The sequence below is a fragment of the Vanacampus margaritifer genome, chromosome 1 (genome assembly GCF_051991255.1).
Source record: "Vanacampus margaritifer isolate UIUO_Vmar chromosome 1, RoL_Vmar_1.0, whole genome shotgun sequence".
Taxonomy (NCBI): Eukaryota; Metazoa; Chordata; class Actinopteri; order Syngnathiformes; family Syngnathidae; genus Vanacampus; species Vanacampus margaritifer.
Genome location: NC_135432.1, coordinates 29,792,743 through 29,807,269, shown reverse-complemented (window position 1 = coordinate 29,807,269; position 14,527 = coordinate 29,792,743). Strand labels below are relative to the sequence as shown.

The following is a 14,527-nucleotide window of genomic DNA, read 5'->3' as shown; positions in this document are numbered from 1 at the left end:
ATGAAGTGTTCTACGTGCAGGAATGATGGGACATGGGACTATGATGGTAGTTTTGAGTAGTTTTGAAATCAATTATATATTTTTTTCCCATAATTGCCCAAGCCCTACTGTCTTTACATTTCAAGTTGGTAAGGTGACATTATTAAATTTCTTAGAGTTTTAGAATTAAATCAGTCATTGTCCTCCTGATTTTTAAAAAGGCATCATTTGCTTGTTTACACCTGTCTGTACTGATTCATTCAGGCAATAGCAGGTTGTGAGACTGCCAGTGCCTCCACTAAATATGCTAATAACCCAACACCTGTGTTTTTATAAGAGGGACAACATAGGAGCATCTGACCAGGCGCATCCCTACAATTTTGCTTTAACGCACTGCAGAGAGGAAACAAACTGATTTGTAATCTTACTTATGTTGGTGACATTTTTATATATATAATATTCAAGCTTTTATGTTTTTTTTTTGACTGCTCAGTTGTCAGTAGGATGAACAAAAAGTTCTGAAATTTTTCTCTCGTTTTCCACAGTGATGGAGCCCATGACGGTTACTACGTCGGTGGCGGGATCAGATGAATTCGATCGCAATGCCCCGCGGATCTGTGGGGTTTGTGGCGACAAGGCCACTGGCTTCCACTTCAATGCCATGACTTGTGAGGGTTGCAAGGGCTTCTTCAGGTAAGCAGGGATGGATCTGTCCATGCTATAATGTTCACTTTGAACAAATGAACAAGTGATTGTGTTAATCAGTTGTTTCGAATTATGTTTAATGTGTGAAATTGTGTGTTGAGGACAAATGGAGTGCTTGGAGTACTTGGCTGCAACCACCAGAGGCGCTCTTGATTCAATCTCAACTAGTTGGCATTTTGAGAGGGAAAAAAATCCTGCTTAATTGTAGCAGAATCTCATTCATAATTTTTTGCTTGCTTCAATTATTTAACAAATAATAAAATCTTGGTTTTCCACATAATTAATCAATAAGAGTTCATCTAACCCCCATTCCTGGTATAAATATCAGTCACAAAAGTTTGTGACTGTCGAGAATGATCCATTGTGTGACCATTTGGTTCGATTTGCTTGGCATTCAAACAGGCATTTTGGTTATCAGACCAAAGTTGCCAATATGATGCATATGAAGACACACTCTGATTAGGTTGTGTATCGCATACCAGGTACAGTACTAGATGATACTAGTGACACACACAAATACACACAATCACACCAGAGTTAATTTTAAGTGTGAACACAACCCAAGCCTCTGATTAAGTCTTTTAACCATTGTAACCAATTCATGTCTACCACTGTCCATCATTGCACCTCTAAAATTTGAGTTTGTTGGACTAACTGTAATGTAACATAATTTGATTTAATGCATTCTTGTTTTTTCGCTTACCATTTTTTGTTACCAAAACTTGACGTTCTTTCCTGCTTTTCTAATTAACATGTATGCCTGTTGAAGCTGCATTATTCTCAGTATCGTCAATATTTTTTTTCCTGTCCTCGGTCAGACTAGGAATGCACCGAAAATATTTTTTTTTTAGCCAAAACCGAAAATGAGAAATGCTTGGCTGAAAACCGAAACACCCCAAAAAATGTATGCTAATTTCTTATTATCATTGCATTTATTACAATTAATTAGAATTATAATATTATTATAAAATATTTAGGCCTATTTAGCACTGGCATTTTAACAAAGCACAATATAAATTGAAATATGTCCACACCACAGACATGTTGGCAAAGCATTTTCTGGCCCTGCAATTGCACTTTGTAATTAATGTACAGTAGTTCGCACCGGCGGGCACGAATGTGTGCAGTGCGGATGGCGCATTTGTAGCCTATTTGGAGCGGGACATGGTGCGGCGCACTTAAAATCGGCACATTCACATATTCACCGTTTAAAAATAAATAAAATGATTTCTTCGCACCAGCCAATTGGCTTTGGGAAACAGACAAAGTGCACACACGGCATCCTGTACAGGTCTGTAGTCACCGGAGATAGTGGTAAGTGTTTACTTGTTTAAAACTGTTGATAGCAGCAGTGCTAACATTAGCTTAAGTATTAAGCACGGCCACCAGAATGCAAGTGAAAAAGTGGAAACGTTAAAGGGGGCTCTCATCAAAGAAAAAAAGGAAGGCGTTTCAGGAGAAAGAGTGGCTCAACTTGTTGTGCAGTTCTCAGCAGCGCTCTCTTTTTCGACCCGCTGAAATGCTGGACAATACTGTAGTTTACAAAGTGACACCCCTCTCCTTCTCCTGTGTGCACAATGAAGCGCCTAGTACTCATAAACGCCAGCGAGCAGCGAGGCAGACGCTCATCCCCGCGTTTGGTGTTGAATTCAAACAGATGCTTGCAGCGTTTTTGTTTTTGTTGTTTTATTTTGCTTGCGTCACCACAACATCCTCTTTCGGCTTTAATTTGATTCAGTGCATCACTAGTTCAGACATTTCCCCTTTTTCAACGAGCCTATTTCCATCCGTTGTCATGAATATGAAATGTGTTTCATTCTGTGTGATCCATTTCAATTTCATTTCTGATGTAGCATTCAACCACAGCAGGTCATAAATAACTATTCAGGATTGTAACCAATCTCATGTTTCACTCTGCTAGGCGCAGTATGAAGCGTAAAGCCGCCTTCACCTGCCCATTCAATGGAAGCTGTACCATCACCAAAGACAACCGACGTCACTGCCAGGCCTGTCGTCTCAAGCGCTGCATTGACATTGGCATGATGAAAGAGTGTGAGCACACCTTTCTTATTTGTTGACACGTTTGCGACACTAACAAATGTTGATTTCACGTCGGTGTTCAAACTCGCAACGCTTCCTCAATGTTCATTTAAAAGTCGAAAGGAAATTTTTAACAAAAATTGGTTTGTTTCGCAGATGTTCGCCCCTCAGTGGGATACGGGCTTAAAGAAATGATTCCACATTAATTACCTCATATTTGCTTTTGAATGCAGCCCTGTCTTTTGGAGTTATATTGTGATTGTTGCGTACATCTGGCTTGAAAGACTTCAAGTTAACTGATGTTAGCAGGAAAATTACCGATACTGATATCACTAATAGGATTGATACGTAAAATTGTACTTAACAAAATGACTGCGACTGTGAATGCCTTGCGAACGTATTAGCCCTCTTTGAACTCTGTGACCTTTTGCCACATTTCAGGCTTCAGAAATAAAATTTCATTTTTTAATTTTTTAAAATATTTTTTTTGTGAGGCATCAACAACAAGTAGGGACAGTAGGACACAATCATAAAGTGGAACTTTTATTTATTTTTATTTTGTTTTGATAAAAAACTGACAGTAGAACGTGCGCCCCGCTCCGATGTGATGCAGTCCCACCCAAATGCGTGTATTCTTGAGTAAAGAAAATAAAATGAAAACACTACCATGCTGTGCTGGCTCAAAAGCTTAAAAAAAACAAAAACACGGTCACTCAGAGTTGGATTCGCAGGCTAACACAGCACGGACGTATATAACCTGGACTCCCAATGCCGTGTTCTTGTGTGCCGCCGGTGGCCATCTTGCGTTGCCATACGCTTAGTGCACCTAAGTTGAATACATAGATTTTTCCGTGGCGTTTCCACATTATTTTCTGTTCCTATGGGGAAAATGAGTTTACTAATTGTTACCCCCCCCCCTATTTTTCCTAGTTTCATATTTATTTTTGAATTATTTTTTTCCCCCTATTTTTCCAAGTTTTATATTTATTTTTGTCCTTAATAGTGACTCTCCCTGAAGCTCTCCTATTGAGGCCAGACATTACCACATCCAATTAGTCACTTTACAAACCGTAAATGTTTCCTTTGCCAAGTGCTTTGGCCTGCTCAAATTGTTGGTTTGGCTTTTGTAAGGCAATGCCTAAACAATGCAGTTGTAGGCTCAATCTTGTCTGGAGACCAGCTGGCTCAAACTTGTCCTTAGAATAGCCAAACACTGACCAAACTGTGCCGATTCACTGGTGCCAGAAGGAATGGTTTTAGTGTGTGCTGCTGGCATGAGGCCGCATGGCTGAATTTGGATGGGCAGTTGAAGCCTAATTAATGAGGACAGGTTCAAAGAGGTGAAAACCAAATATGCTCCACAGCCAGATTCTTTCAGGAGCCTTTTAAAGGCTGTGTAGCCAAACTGTTGGTGTTCTTGTTTTTGACTTCTACATCATGTGGTTATGTAATGCTGCTTCTGTGATCTTGGAGTCCAAAGTGCAATCATTCAAAAGCCACTTCAAACAGTTGTTTACAGTCTTAAGTAAAATGACCAGTATTTAGTTAAAGTTGCAAGACCTGAACCTGCCAACTCTGTTAGCAGTTTATATACCGGTACCATAATTTTGTGAGAGCAGCACACACTTGTATATTATAAAAAACAAAAGAAGAAGAAGCTGAAATCAGCCTTCAAAATCTGCTAATAAAAATACAAAAAATAAAAAGTTAAATATGTCTTTTGCTCACATTTATTTATGGTAAAGAAAAGTTCTCCTACCCTAACATTTTCGTCTGTCACATTTGAGCCTCCCTCTGAGCCGCTTCCTGGTGTGAGACAGAAACCTTCTCACATGATGTCACAAAATGATGAGCCAAATCAAAACGTGTAATTCAAGGATCAAATTGCAGCAGGAGAGTTTGTTTTTAGCTGAAAGATAGGCCACCTCATGTCAGTGTAAACTGTGCCCTGATGGCTTTAGGCCTTCCTTTTCTTGGCAGTTATGGCCTGTCTGGCAGTCAGTCTGTCTGTCTACACAGTTGAGCGCTTGCTTCATGGGTAATCCGGTCACTGTGGCAGAGAGTCAAAAGGATAATATGGGCAGAGGCATTCAGGGGTCAGTGCGTTACTCCCTGAAGCGACTACAAGAGCCATCGAGCCAGCCCCCCGTCTATTTCTACTCGCTTTGTATGTGCGTTATTACCACATCAAGCTAATGATGTTTACCTTTAGTATGCAAAAAATATTATGCTGAGGGATTTGTGACTGAGGTGATGTTGGATGGAAATAACAAGAAACATCCAAATTAAAGTATACTTAATTTATCTAAATTACTAGACGTACTTGCTTCAGCAGATTTTTATTAATTAATTAATCATTTTACATTTATACAAGCATGTTCTCATTTGGACACAGTCTGTGACATAAGCATTACTTAAATAGTGATGAAAATGTACTGTAGAATTATTGTACCAAAGCCATTGTTTTTTTTTTAATGCAATACAGCACTTAGCTGTAAAAACAGAATAGTTAATTATTGCCCTTGGAACAAAACACAGAAGTGTGACGCACATTTGTGCATTGAGCAGCGCCAGTACAGGTTAATGATGGCTTCCTTCCTACAAACACAAGAATCTCTTACATTCCTGTGAGCAGATAGAAAGGCTCGATCATGAGCCACTATGTTGATGTTGCTTCAGTCAAAACACAGCTGTTCTTATAACGGAGACCAACATCGGTTTCCTGATACCCCCCAGGAGTTAAACTGTGTTTTGTGCAAGCATTCTCAAAAAGAGAACAATTCCTAGAAATGATCAAACACAGCAATGGATTTTGTCCAGCTTTGTTTATATGAAACACACGGTTTTTGCCCCCAAACCAAACTTATACTAAAATGTAAAAATAATGACGAGAACATGTCGACAGCATTTGTAGACACCAGTTTATACAGTTTTTCTAGCAAAAAAAAAAAAGTTGATTTAAGTGTTGAGTTATGCTTTAATGTTTAAGTTCACTAAATCAGACAAAGATAGCCAAAGTTAACACAAAATGCAGTTTTTAAATGATAATTTGACTTGAGGTGGAGAAAAATATTCAAAGCTATCTGTCCCTGTTTGAAAAAGTGTTTGCCCCAAAATAACTGGTTTTGGCCACCCTTAGCAGTTCTATAACTGGCCATGAGTCTTTGACATCTTTGTGCTGTGCTGGCATTTTGGCCCATTCATTCTTGCATAATTGCTTTAATTCAGCAACACTGGAGGATTTTCAAGCATGGGTGGGCTTTTTCTTTTAAACCAATTTAATGCCAAGAACGTCTCAAGTCGTTCATTAGAATAAAAAACATTCAGTGCCAAAGATGATTTTTTTTTTTTTAAGCATGTTACTGTTTGTGAAAATCTGTGGCCTGATAACAGCATAGTAAAACCCAGCATATTCAGATTACCCCCCCCCCTCCCCCAATGTTTTTTCAATATTGAAGGCAGTTGTAGCCCAAAATATATTCTAATTTACCTCGTACACACACTTTTACTGCCATTAAAGCAATTTAATTCCTTTCTTTACTTGTTGCCCACAAATTTACGAATTGACGACTGCGTGTGCACCCCTACCGACCCTTAGACTTAGAGAGCTGGTGTTTGGACTTACAGTACACAATGAAGTTGGTCATGGCAGCAGAACTGTTATAAGGTCCAACAAACAAGCAATGTAAGTTGAGTCAAATTATTACAGGTTGATAATGTGGACAAATGAATTTGTAACGTTAAGGGATAATGAGAAGTGAGTCATTCATTATTGTGAAAATCCCACCCACAGAGAGACAAATCAATTTTTAGAAGCAAAATGCAACTATTTTAGAGCAGTCTGGATTGGAGCCCTGTAGTAGTAGTAGTAGTAGGACTTTAGTCCAAAGTTCCAAAAATAATGTAAAGCTGTGCGACATACGGAAATGGCACGCAATGCTAGCAATTTCCCCAGAGAGCCCTTCATCTTGTCCAACCTAAAATAGTAACCATAAACACTCAAAACTATTCAACCATATTCACCGTGCCGCTCTTCCCACTGCATGAATAAGCCAAAAGGCACTTAAACATCCAACGCCAGCTGAATGAGCCATATGAAGAGATTGCAAACATGACATGCCTTCTTGCAGGAAATATTATATAATATAATATAGGAGTATTATTCTGACATTTGAAACAAGCCAAAACAACCTTAATCCTCATCTTTTATCAAAAAGTACAATACAACAGAAATCTTCTCCAGTATATATTTTTAAAATGAACCACCAGTCCTTTTGTTATAAAATATTAATACGCATTCAAATGACTGCCATTTTCCCCATCGTAAGATTATTAGCTCTTTCTTATGTTGTAAGGTGTCTACAATTCAAGAAAGATTTGATAAATGACAAGTTTTTTTGTGTACCTGCCACAATGCAAATGAAATAATCAAGATGTGACTATCAGCTTTCATTTGGCTCTCCCAAAAAAAACATCATATACTGTACCATACAAGGGTTTACAGCCATTTTAGAAAGACTCTATTTATAGGTTCTTGATATTACTGTATTGACTCACAAGATGTAATAATTCTGCAAATGGACACTGATTAAACTACAGTATTATTATTAGGGGTGTAAATCTCTCCAATCAAGACGAATCGATACACATCTCGATACATGCGGTGCGATCTGATACAAGGAAGGTTCGATTTTAAAATGCAAAAATTCGGTTCCGTTTGATTCAGTAGGATATGGTTTGGTTCGATTCGGTGCAACGATTATTTGATTACTTGACAACTAGTCAACTGCCAAATTAATTTATAATTATTTTGATAATCTACTCTTGTTTTTTGAACATTTATTTGAGTATGATTTGTATTCAATATTTTTCAATACATCCGAATGTAATCATCACACATGACACTTTTATTTTCCTACATCCAAACACAGTGTTAATGTTTGTTGCAGTGGCCTACAATACTAAATACTAGTTTATTTTAGGAATAAATCTTCTATCTCACCTTCAACACTCAGCTCCACTATGTTATTGTATTATGATGCTGGTCCAAATGGTGGTACAGTGACATTTTTATTTATTTATTTTTGTGTCTGTATACAGGTAGTTACAACTATATTTTCCTGCCATTTTATTATAATAAATATAATAACAATAACGTTTTGTCATGATTGCTGCATTGCAACTGCAGTTGCAACTGTAATACCATTTAATACGAAAATCAATGACAATTATGTTACGTAAATCAGTGATGAGTTTATATGAGGAAGTATGTGTACTCAACGACACAAGAAACTAAAATGAAACGGGTTCCAAAACAGTTCATTACCACGTGCCTGTTGATGTTCTTCCTTCACGCTCGTCATCCCTCCACGATCAAGGCTGACTTACCGCTCGTGAAATTATCCTTCTTTTACACAGTTTAGTTAAAAAAAAAGTTTGTGTATTCCTCGTCGCGTCAAAGCCAGGGGACGCTGCCAAGCCATTAAGATCTGACAAGGGATTGCGTCCTGGACGTCCTGTCATCCTTCGTTTTCCCCTCGCAACTTTCGAGCGAGCCCAGGGGGTAATTCAAAGTTGTTTTATGCGACTCGGGGCCAATATAGTCATATTTTGGAGCACAAACCGCCACAATATTCCCCTTTTCATCCCTCCTCAGGTCGCGACAGAACGGCTTGTTTGCTAAATTTTGCTCGCAGTAAGTAGCATGCCCCGCTGGCAGGTAGAAGCAATGCGTCATTGGTTTGGAGCGATGTTGTGAATGAACTGTAACCAATCACGTGAGTCTCTGACCGCATCGAGGATAAGCAAAGTGTGCATTACGTTTGCGCATATGTGAAAAACAAGTTAAATTTTCTTTATTTGCTACCAAACAAAGCTGTCATTTGAATGGCGGCGAATGGAGTGCTGAAAGTGTTTGCGTAACTGCACACTTTAAAGTTTGCAATCATTGTTTAAACAACTTTCAGCTTTAAGTGACAAAACGACAGGTGCACTTGGTGCCATTTTTCACTGTCCTAATGGAGTTTATCGGCAAAAAAAAACAAAGCACCATTGCAAAGCTCAAAAAGACGGAAGTGTACGCCTGAAACCTCCGTTCACTCTCCCCAATTTCCAGACAGAAAAGAGAGATAAAAAAGGACGTATAAGAGGCTAAAATAGATTTTTTTTTTTAACACATATATTTTGTCAATATCCTGAAAGTGAGGGAACAGACGGAAGCATCACGAAGCTTGCTAGCGGACGTACGTGGAACCAAACTAATGGAGTGACAGTCATTTAAGAATCTGCTTTTAGACCCAATTGACCCCCTTCAGTGAAGAAAGCTCCTACCCGGTGTTGTGTCCTCGGTCCAACTCCCGATAAAGTGCACACATTCATTCAAATAATAAGCACTTAAATAGGCTTAACTGTCGTGCTATTCATGTTTAAAATAGATTCAATAAAAAACAAACTTTCCAACGGTCTAAATCAGCGCTTCCCCCGTTAGACGCCATTAGTTTTCAATGACAAGTTGGTAGCAGGCTACCAGCCGGCCTACCCATAATGCACGGCGCTGCAGAGATGCGCACTTCACTTATTGTGGGATTGCTGTATGCAAATTGCATATGGCCATGTTTTTTCCCCCTCCTCGTCATTGGCGACGTGGCGAACGGGGAGCGCACACCATGTAAAATTGTACCAGCAACATAAAATCGATTTATAACGTTTTGACCGGGACATCGGTCGGTTCAAGCTATTTTTAGACCGATTCATTAGTCTGTGTGCCGGCGCACTTGCATCGTTCAACTCAAAACCGGATTTCCAGGTCAAATTGTTTCTTCTTTTTTTTATTTTATTTTTTTTACTGACAGTAATTTAGAAGAATGTTAGGTTACTAAGCTGTCAGAAGTATAATGAGCATGATTTGTTGATGTGTATGTATGTATTGTGTTTGCTTCGTCATGAAGCAAAATGGAAGCATTGTGGATTTCTCTCTGTCATCAGAGCAGGTGTCATTCCCTGGGGAAACACTGAATAATGGCTTGACAGGCACCAACCAATTCAGCACTACTAGTTTGCTACCTAAAGGGCTGTGCTAGGAAAATAGGTGGAGGTACACCATCATCACCAGCATACATTTCTAACAGTCTTTTGAGGTGTATGTAAGAGTAAAAAACATTACAACTGTGTTCTTTCAATTGTAGGTCACATTAACTGAGGGGAAAAAGGCAACATGCAAGCACCACATCAACAGTGGTATAACAGAAATACAGTATATATTGGTATATCTCACTTATGTCAAGTGAAACAGAAGTTTAAAACAAAATTTGGCAAGGACCGTGGAGGAATGACTAAGTGGTGATATAAATCGCTGTTGTCTCAACGTGAACGGCATCTTTAATACTGCATAGAGAAGTCGTTTACAACACACCTTCTGCGATCATTCATCTGGGAGACTAGTTTTTGGGCTTCTGTTCTGCTGTTTTAGTTAGCAACAGAAGTCAAAGAAGTTCTGCCTCGTTCATTATTTAATGTCCGTATGAACTTATTAACTGAGATAATTACATCTACTACGCATTTATTTTGCTGGATTTGTAAAAGTAGGCATTTTGTCGTAATGGGGACATTTTGGAAAATTGACTTTAATGTTTGCATACTAATAGGTGTCTGTAATGTCCACCCACCCATGAAGTATGAAATAAATAAATAAATAAAAACCCAAGTAAATCTTAATTATCTGCCTATTTCTGAACTTATATGTGGTACACATTAGCTTTAGCTAACAGTAGAGGTGCAATGATTAACAAATCCCTAGAATTTCCGCCTCTCTCCGATTTCTGTACTTCTCCATTAAAGCAGACTGATTGGGAGATCAGACTCATGGCGGATTTGGACGAGGGAGCACTGTCCTCCTTTTTTTGTTTTTTTATTTGCTGTTGTAGTTAGTTATTTACTTTTGTATTTTTTCGTTTGCTGGTGTGTTTTGTTTTTGTTTTGTTTTTTCCACATGTGTTTATTTTATTTTTGTTGTCACGTTGTTCACTTCAGGGCCACCATATGAGACAGATTCATCCCTCAAATGAACCAATTACACAATGGCAAGAAATATTCTGCAGAAATGTCAAATTATTGATGCTTTGGGCATTTTGTTGAAAGCATATAATGGACTTGTCTCCTTTCAGTAGATGATACACCTGGTAGCTAATTAGAATGGGGTCTGTTCAATATGCTAATATTGTAGTATGTGGTGTCTGTCCACAGTGCTTGAAATACGTTTTGAATGTTCTGGATTGCAAAGGCAAATGGCTGACTGAAAATAAAGACATCTGCATATTTGTTCCTACCTTGCAGTCATCCTCACTGATGAAGAGGTCCAGAGGAAGAAGGACATGATATTGAAGAGGAAGGAGGAGGAGGCGGCTAAGGAAGCTTCAAGGCCTCGGCTCAACGAAGAGCAGGCGCAGATTATCTCTTCTTTGGTCGAGGCTCACCACAAGACTTATGATGCTTCTTATTCGGACTTCTCACGCTTTAGGGTGAGGCCTCTGCTAACTGTTGTTCTGTTACTAAAGCCACCATGTTGACGTCAGGCGTTATCAAATGCGCTATGTGTGTCATTACTGTATTGCAAGTCCTATATAAGAAGAAAAATGAAGAATACTGGGGGGAGGTCAATTAAATGTGAAAGGGCGCAAGCACATTTGTAGATAAATACAAATCACAAAAAGACATGAAGTCCTTCCGAGCTAGTGACTTCAATAAATTGAACATAAGGGAGTTCAAGGAATGTTGTGGCCAATGGAGAAAGAGCTTCTGGCCTTCAAAGTGAGTATGAGTCATAGTCACATGAATCACACTGAATATATAACATCAGTATATATATCTCTATTCTTGCACAGCCTTCAGCCATCTACCACCCCAGGTTACTTTCACTTGCAGTTTCACTTGCAGTTTTCAACCCCTTTTTTCTCAATTTTTAATTTTGTTCCTGCTGGAGTTTGCAGGAAACAGAATTGCACCATGTTTTGAGGTGGGAAAGTTGGTGCAATGGTGAATGATTAAATAGATATGTACATGCTGCTTATCATGCTAATCATGCTCTGCTTTACAGAAGATATTGCTTGGATTTTAATACATTTGCTGAAAGAGTTTTTTCCTAATTTATCTTTGTGTGTGTTTGCATGTAGCCTCCAGTGCGTGAAGGTCCAGTAACACGCAGTGCCAGCAGAGCCGCCTCCCTTCACTCTCTGTCCGATGCTTCGTCCGACTCTTTCAATCACTCGCCTGGTGAGTAATACTGCTTTTGTGTACTAACAATTAAGCAGAAAACTCTGCCTGTTTTTAATCCTTCACAGGGATCTGCCATTTTGTCCTGTACTGCCCCCTGCTTGTTTGAAATTGACATTGACGTCACAGTGCTTACGGGCTCATCTTGTAAATCGATTTCATCTTGCTCCGTCCCTCCTCCTCTGTTAGATGCTGAGAAGGAGGGGAAAAAAAACACACACAAACTTGGAGGCAGTTAAGAGTTTCATTTCATGTCCAGTGTAGACGTTTAAAACCACTGTAAACTGTGAAATCGGTAAAAGGCCCATGCCTAGCTTGATCATGTGACAAACATTAAAGTGAGGAAACTAATTTGAGAAGAGTGCAAATACGTTTTCATAGCACTGTATGCATTTTGCGTCAAAACTCTATAGTTACAATATATTATTCATCTGGTAAATGTATCTTCGTCTGTCTTGTCTGGTGCCAGATTTCAGGTAAGTTCTCTGAAGACCACTCAGTTCTGGTCTGTGATTTTCCTTTGCCTTACCTCGTTTAACCTATGACCTGCTTTTTGCAATTTGTGTTGGTTTCAAATGCCTTCTTTTAATCACCTCCTTATTCTGCCTGGCCTCTTAATCCTGTCTCACCTCAGAGTCGCTGGACACCAAGATGAACTTCAGCAACCTGTTAATGATGTACCAGGACGGCGCAAGCAGTCCAGACTCCAGCGAGGACGACACCAAGCTCTCCATGCTGCCCCATCTGGCTGACCTCGTGTCCTACAGCATCCAGAAGGTCATAGGGTTTGCCAAGATGATCCCAGGCTTCAGGTGCATATTATGCAACAGGAATTCTTTTTCTGCACGAGGTGGTCGCAATTTTTCACCAGCAAAAGGAATGCTCAATAAATAGGGGCCTCTGTGATACTTCCATGTGTTCAAGTCATATTAAAAATGACGTCAAATTCCCCAAGCGGCAGCAGGTTTCGAAGGCCGGCACACTCATTTATTGCTCATATGTAAGGAGAGGGATTATCTCTGCCTAACAAGCAAGGCCTTTCCAGACTGAGCTTGAGAAATGCATACACTGTGTTGTACATGGACTGAATGAAACACTGTGTGCATTGCAATGACTGAAACAAACACATGGAACCGAGTCAACTTCATATTGAGATTTGTTCCCGCTGCTTGGCCTTGTTGCACTGCATCATGAATATATTCGTCAAACTATTAGCACCTTTCAAAAAAAGAACACATATTAAATTGACATTTGAATCATGTATTATGAAGATGAAAATCGAGAAATTAAGCGAAGGTTTCATTAATTGTACATGTATTGCTTGATTCGTAGTATTTAGTTTAGCTTGCTAACAAGCCTTAGAGCTGAAAACTATGCTTCTATATTGATGTATTTCATTTTAATGGCAACATTTTCAACACACTTGTGCGTCCATGTTGAGTCAAGGGTGTGTGTACATAACGCAATGTGTGTGTACTCACTTGTTGGACAATACTTCAAACATACATTGAAAAAGAATTGAAAGCAGATCAAGCCAAGTGAGCATGTGTGGTAGCATGTATCCATTAGCAACATGGAGGCTTTGCCATCCCCGCCGTAATTTTTGTAGCGTTGTTTTTAAAGCAAAGTGGATTAAATGAAGCCCATGTATAAGCTATGGCAAAAACAGTTGAATCATTTCAAAGAAGTACTAGTAATGTGAGCGAAGGCTGCCAGCACTCATAGCATTCGACGCTACTACCACCAACACACTGGACCAAAGCGGCAATCTTTTTATCATGCACATTTTAAAGAAGCAATTATCATAACACCATATGTGACATCATAACTTACATGCGCTAAAATGTGATACCTTAAGTAATGACTGAATGTTGTTCATGTTATTGTGTGTCGCCCACCTCCATCCACTCGTTCTCGAAAGTTTATTTTTGTTTTGTCCGGTGCTCCATCTACCACATCCTAACTTAAGTAGAGTCTCATTGGTATTGGCTTGAAAACAATATGGCTCAGTTCTTTCAGGATTTTATGATTTTTTGAGTGGCTGACCATCTGCAATTTACATTGTACAGATATTTATCGTTACCAAAGACTTGTGAAAAAGGTATACTTTGATTCCATTCTGATATGTAATGCAGTGTTTCCCACAACGTTTTATTATCCTGGCGGGACGGCAGGCTTTTCTTGCTAAGCGCCACATTGAAGGTAGAGATTTCGACTCTACCATCCAATCGCTATAATGCATGTTAATTATGTCTTCCGTGTGCACTGCTAAGTATTTTGCAAGCTCCACTACTTAAGAGCTGCGGCTAGATCTTTAACTCATTTGCTCCCAAAAACGTATAAATGCGTTCTATTTTAAATATTGCCATGCTCCCAAAGACGTATTTATATGTTTATGTTATTTTAATGCTAGAGCATACAGAAGGCTCTATGCAGCCTCTGAACTGAAGAGAATGCATGAAGCAATGGTAGTTATTACAAATACCGGCCAGCAGGTGGCAGCAGAATATAAGAAATCAACCAGGGCTGTTTCACC

The 14,527-nt window shown here is 39.1% G+C and overlaps 1 protein-coding gene across 6 annotated transcripts in view; it reads left to right on the top strand.

Moving 5' to 3' along the window:
- The window catches only part of LOC144035973 (vitamin D3 receptor A), a 67,509-nt gene that overhangs the window by 43,415 nt on the left and 9,567 nt on the right, over positions 1–14,527 (top strand). For all 6 annotated transcript variants that reach the window (XM_077546180.1, XM_077546170.1, XM_077546162.1 and 3 more), the window contains 5 exons: positions 525–672; positions 2,606–2,736; positions 11,056–11,240; positions 11,892–11,991; positions 12,626–12,803. In XM_077546180.1, coding sequence (XP_077402306.1) covers positions 527–672; positions 2,606–2,736; positions 11,056–11,240; positions 11,892–11,991; positions 12,626–12,803 — 740 coding nt within the window. In that variant the 5' untranslated portion in view covers positions 525–526. The remainder of the gene's footprint in view (positions 1–524; positions 673–2,605; positions 2,737–11,055; positions 11,241–11,891; positions 11,992–12,625; positions 12,804–14,527) is intronic.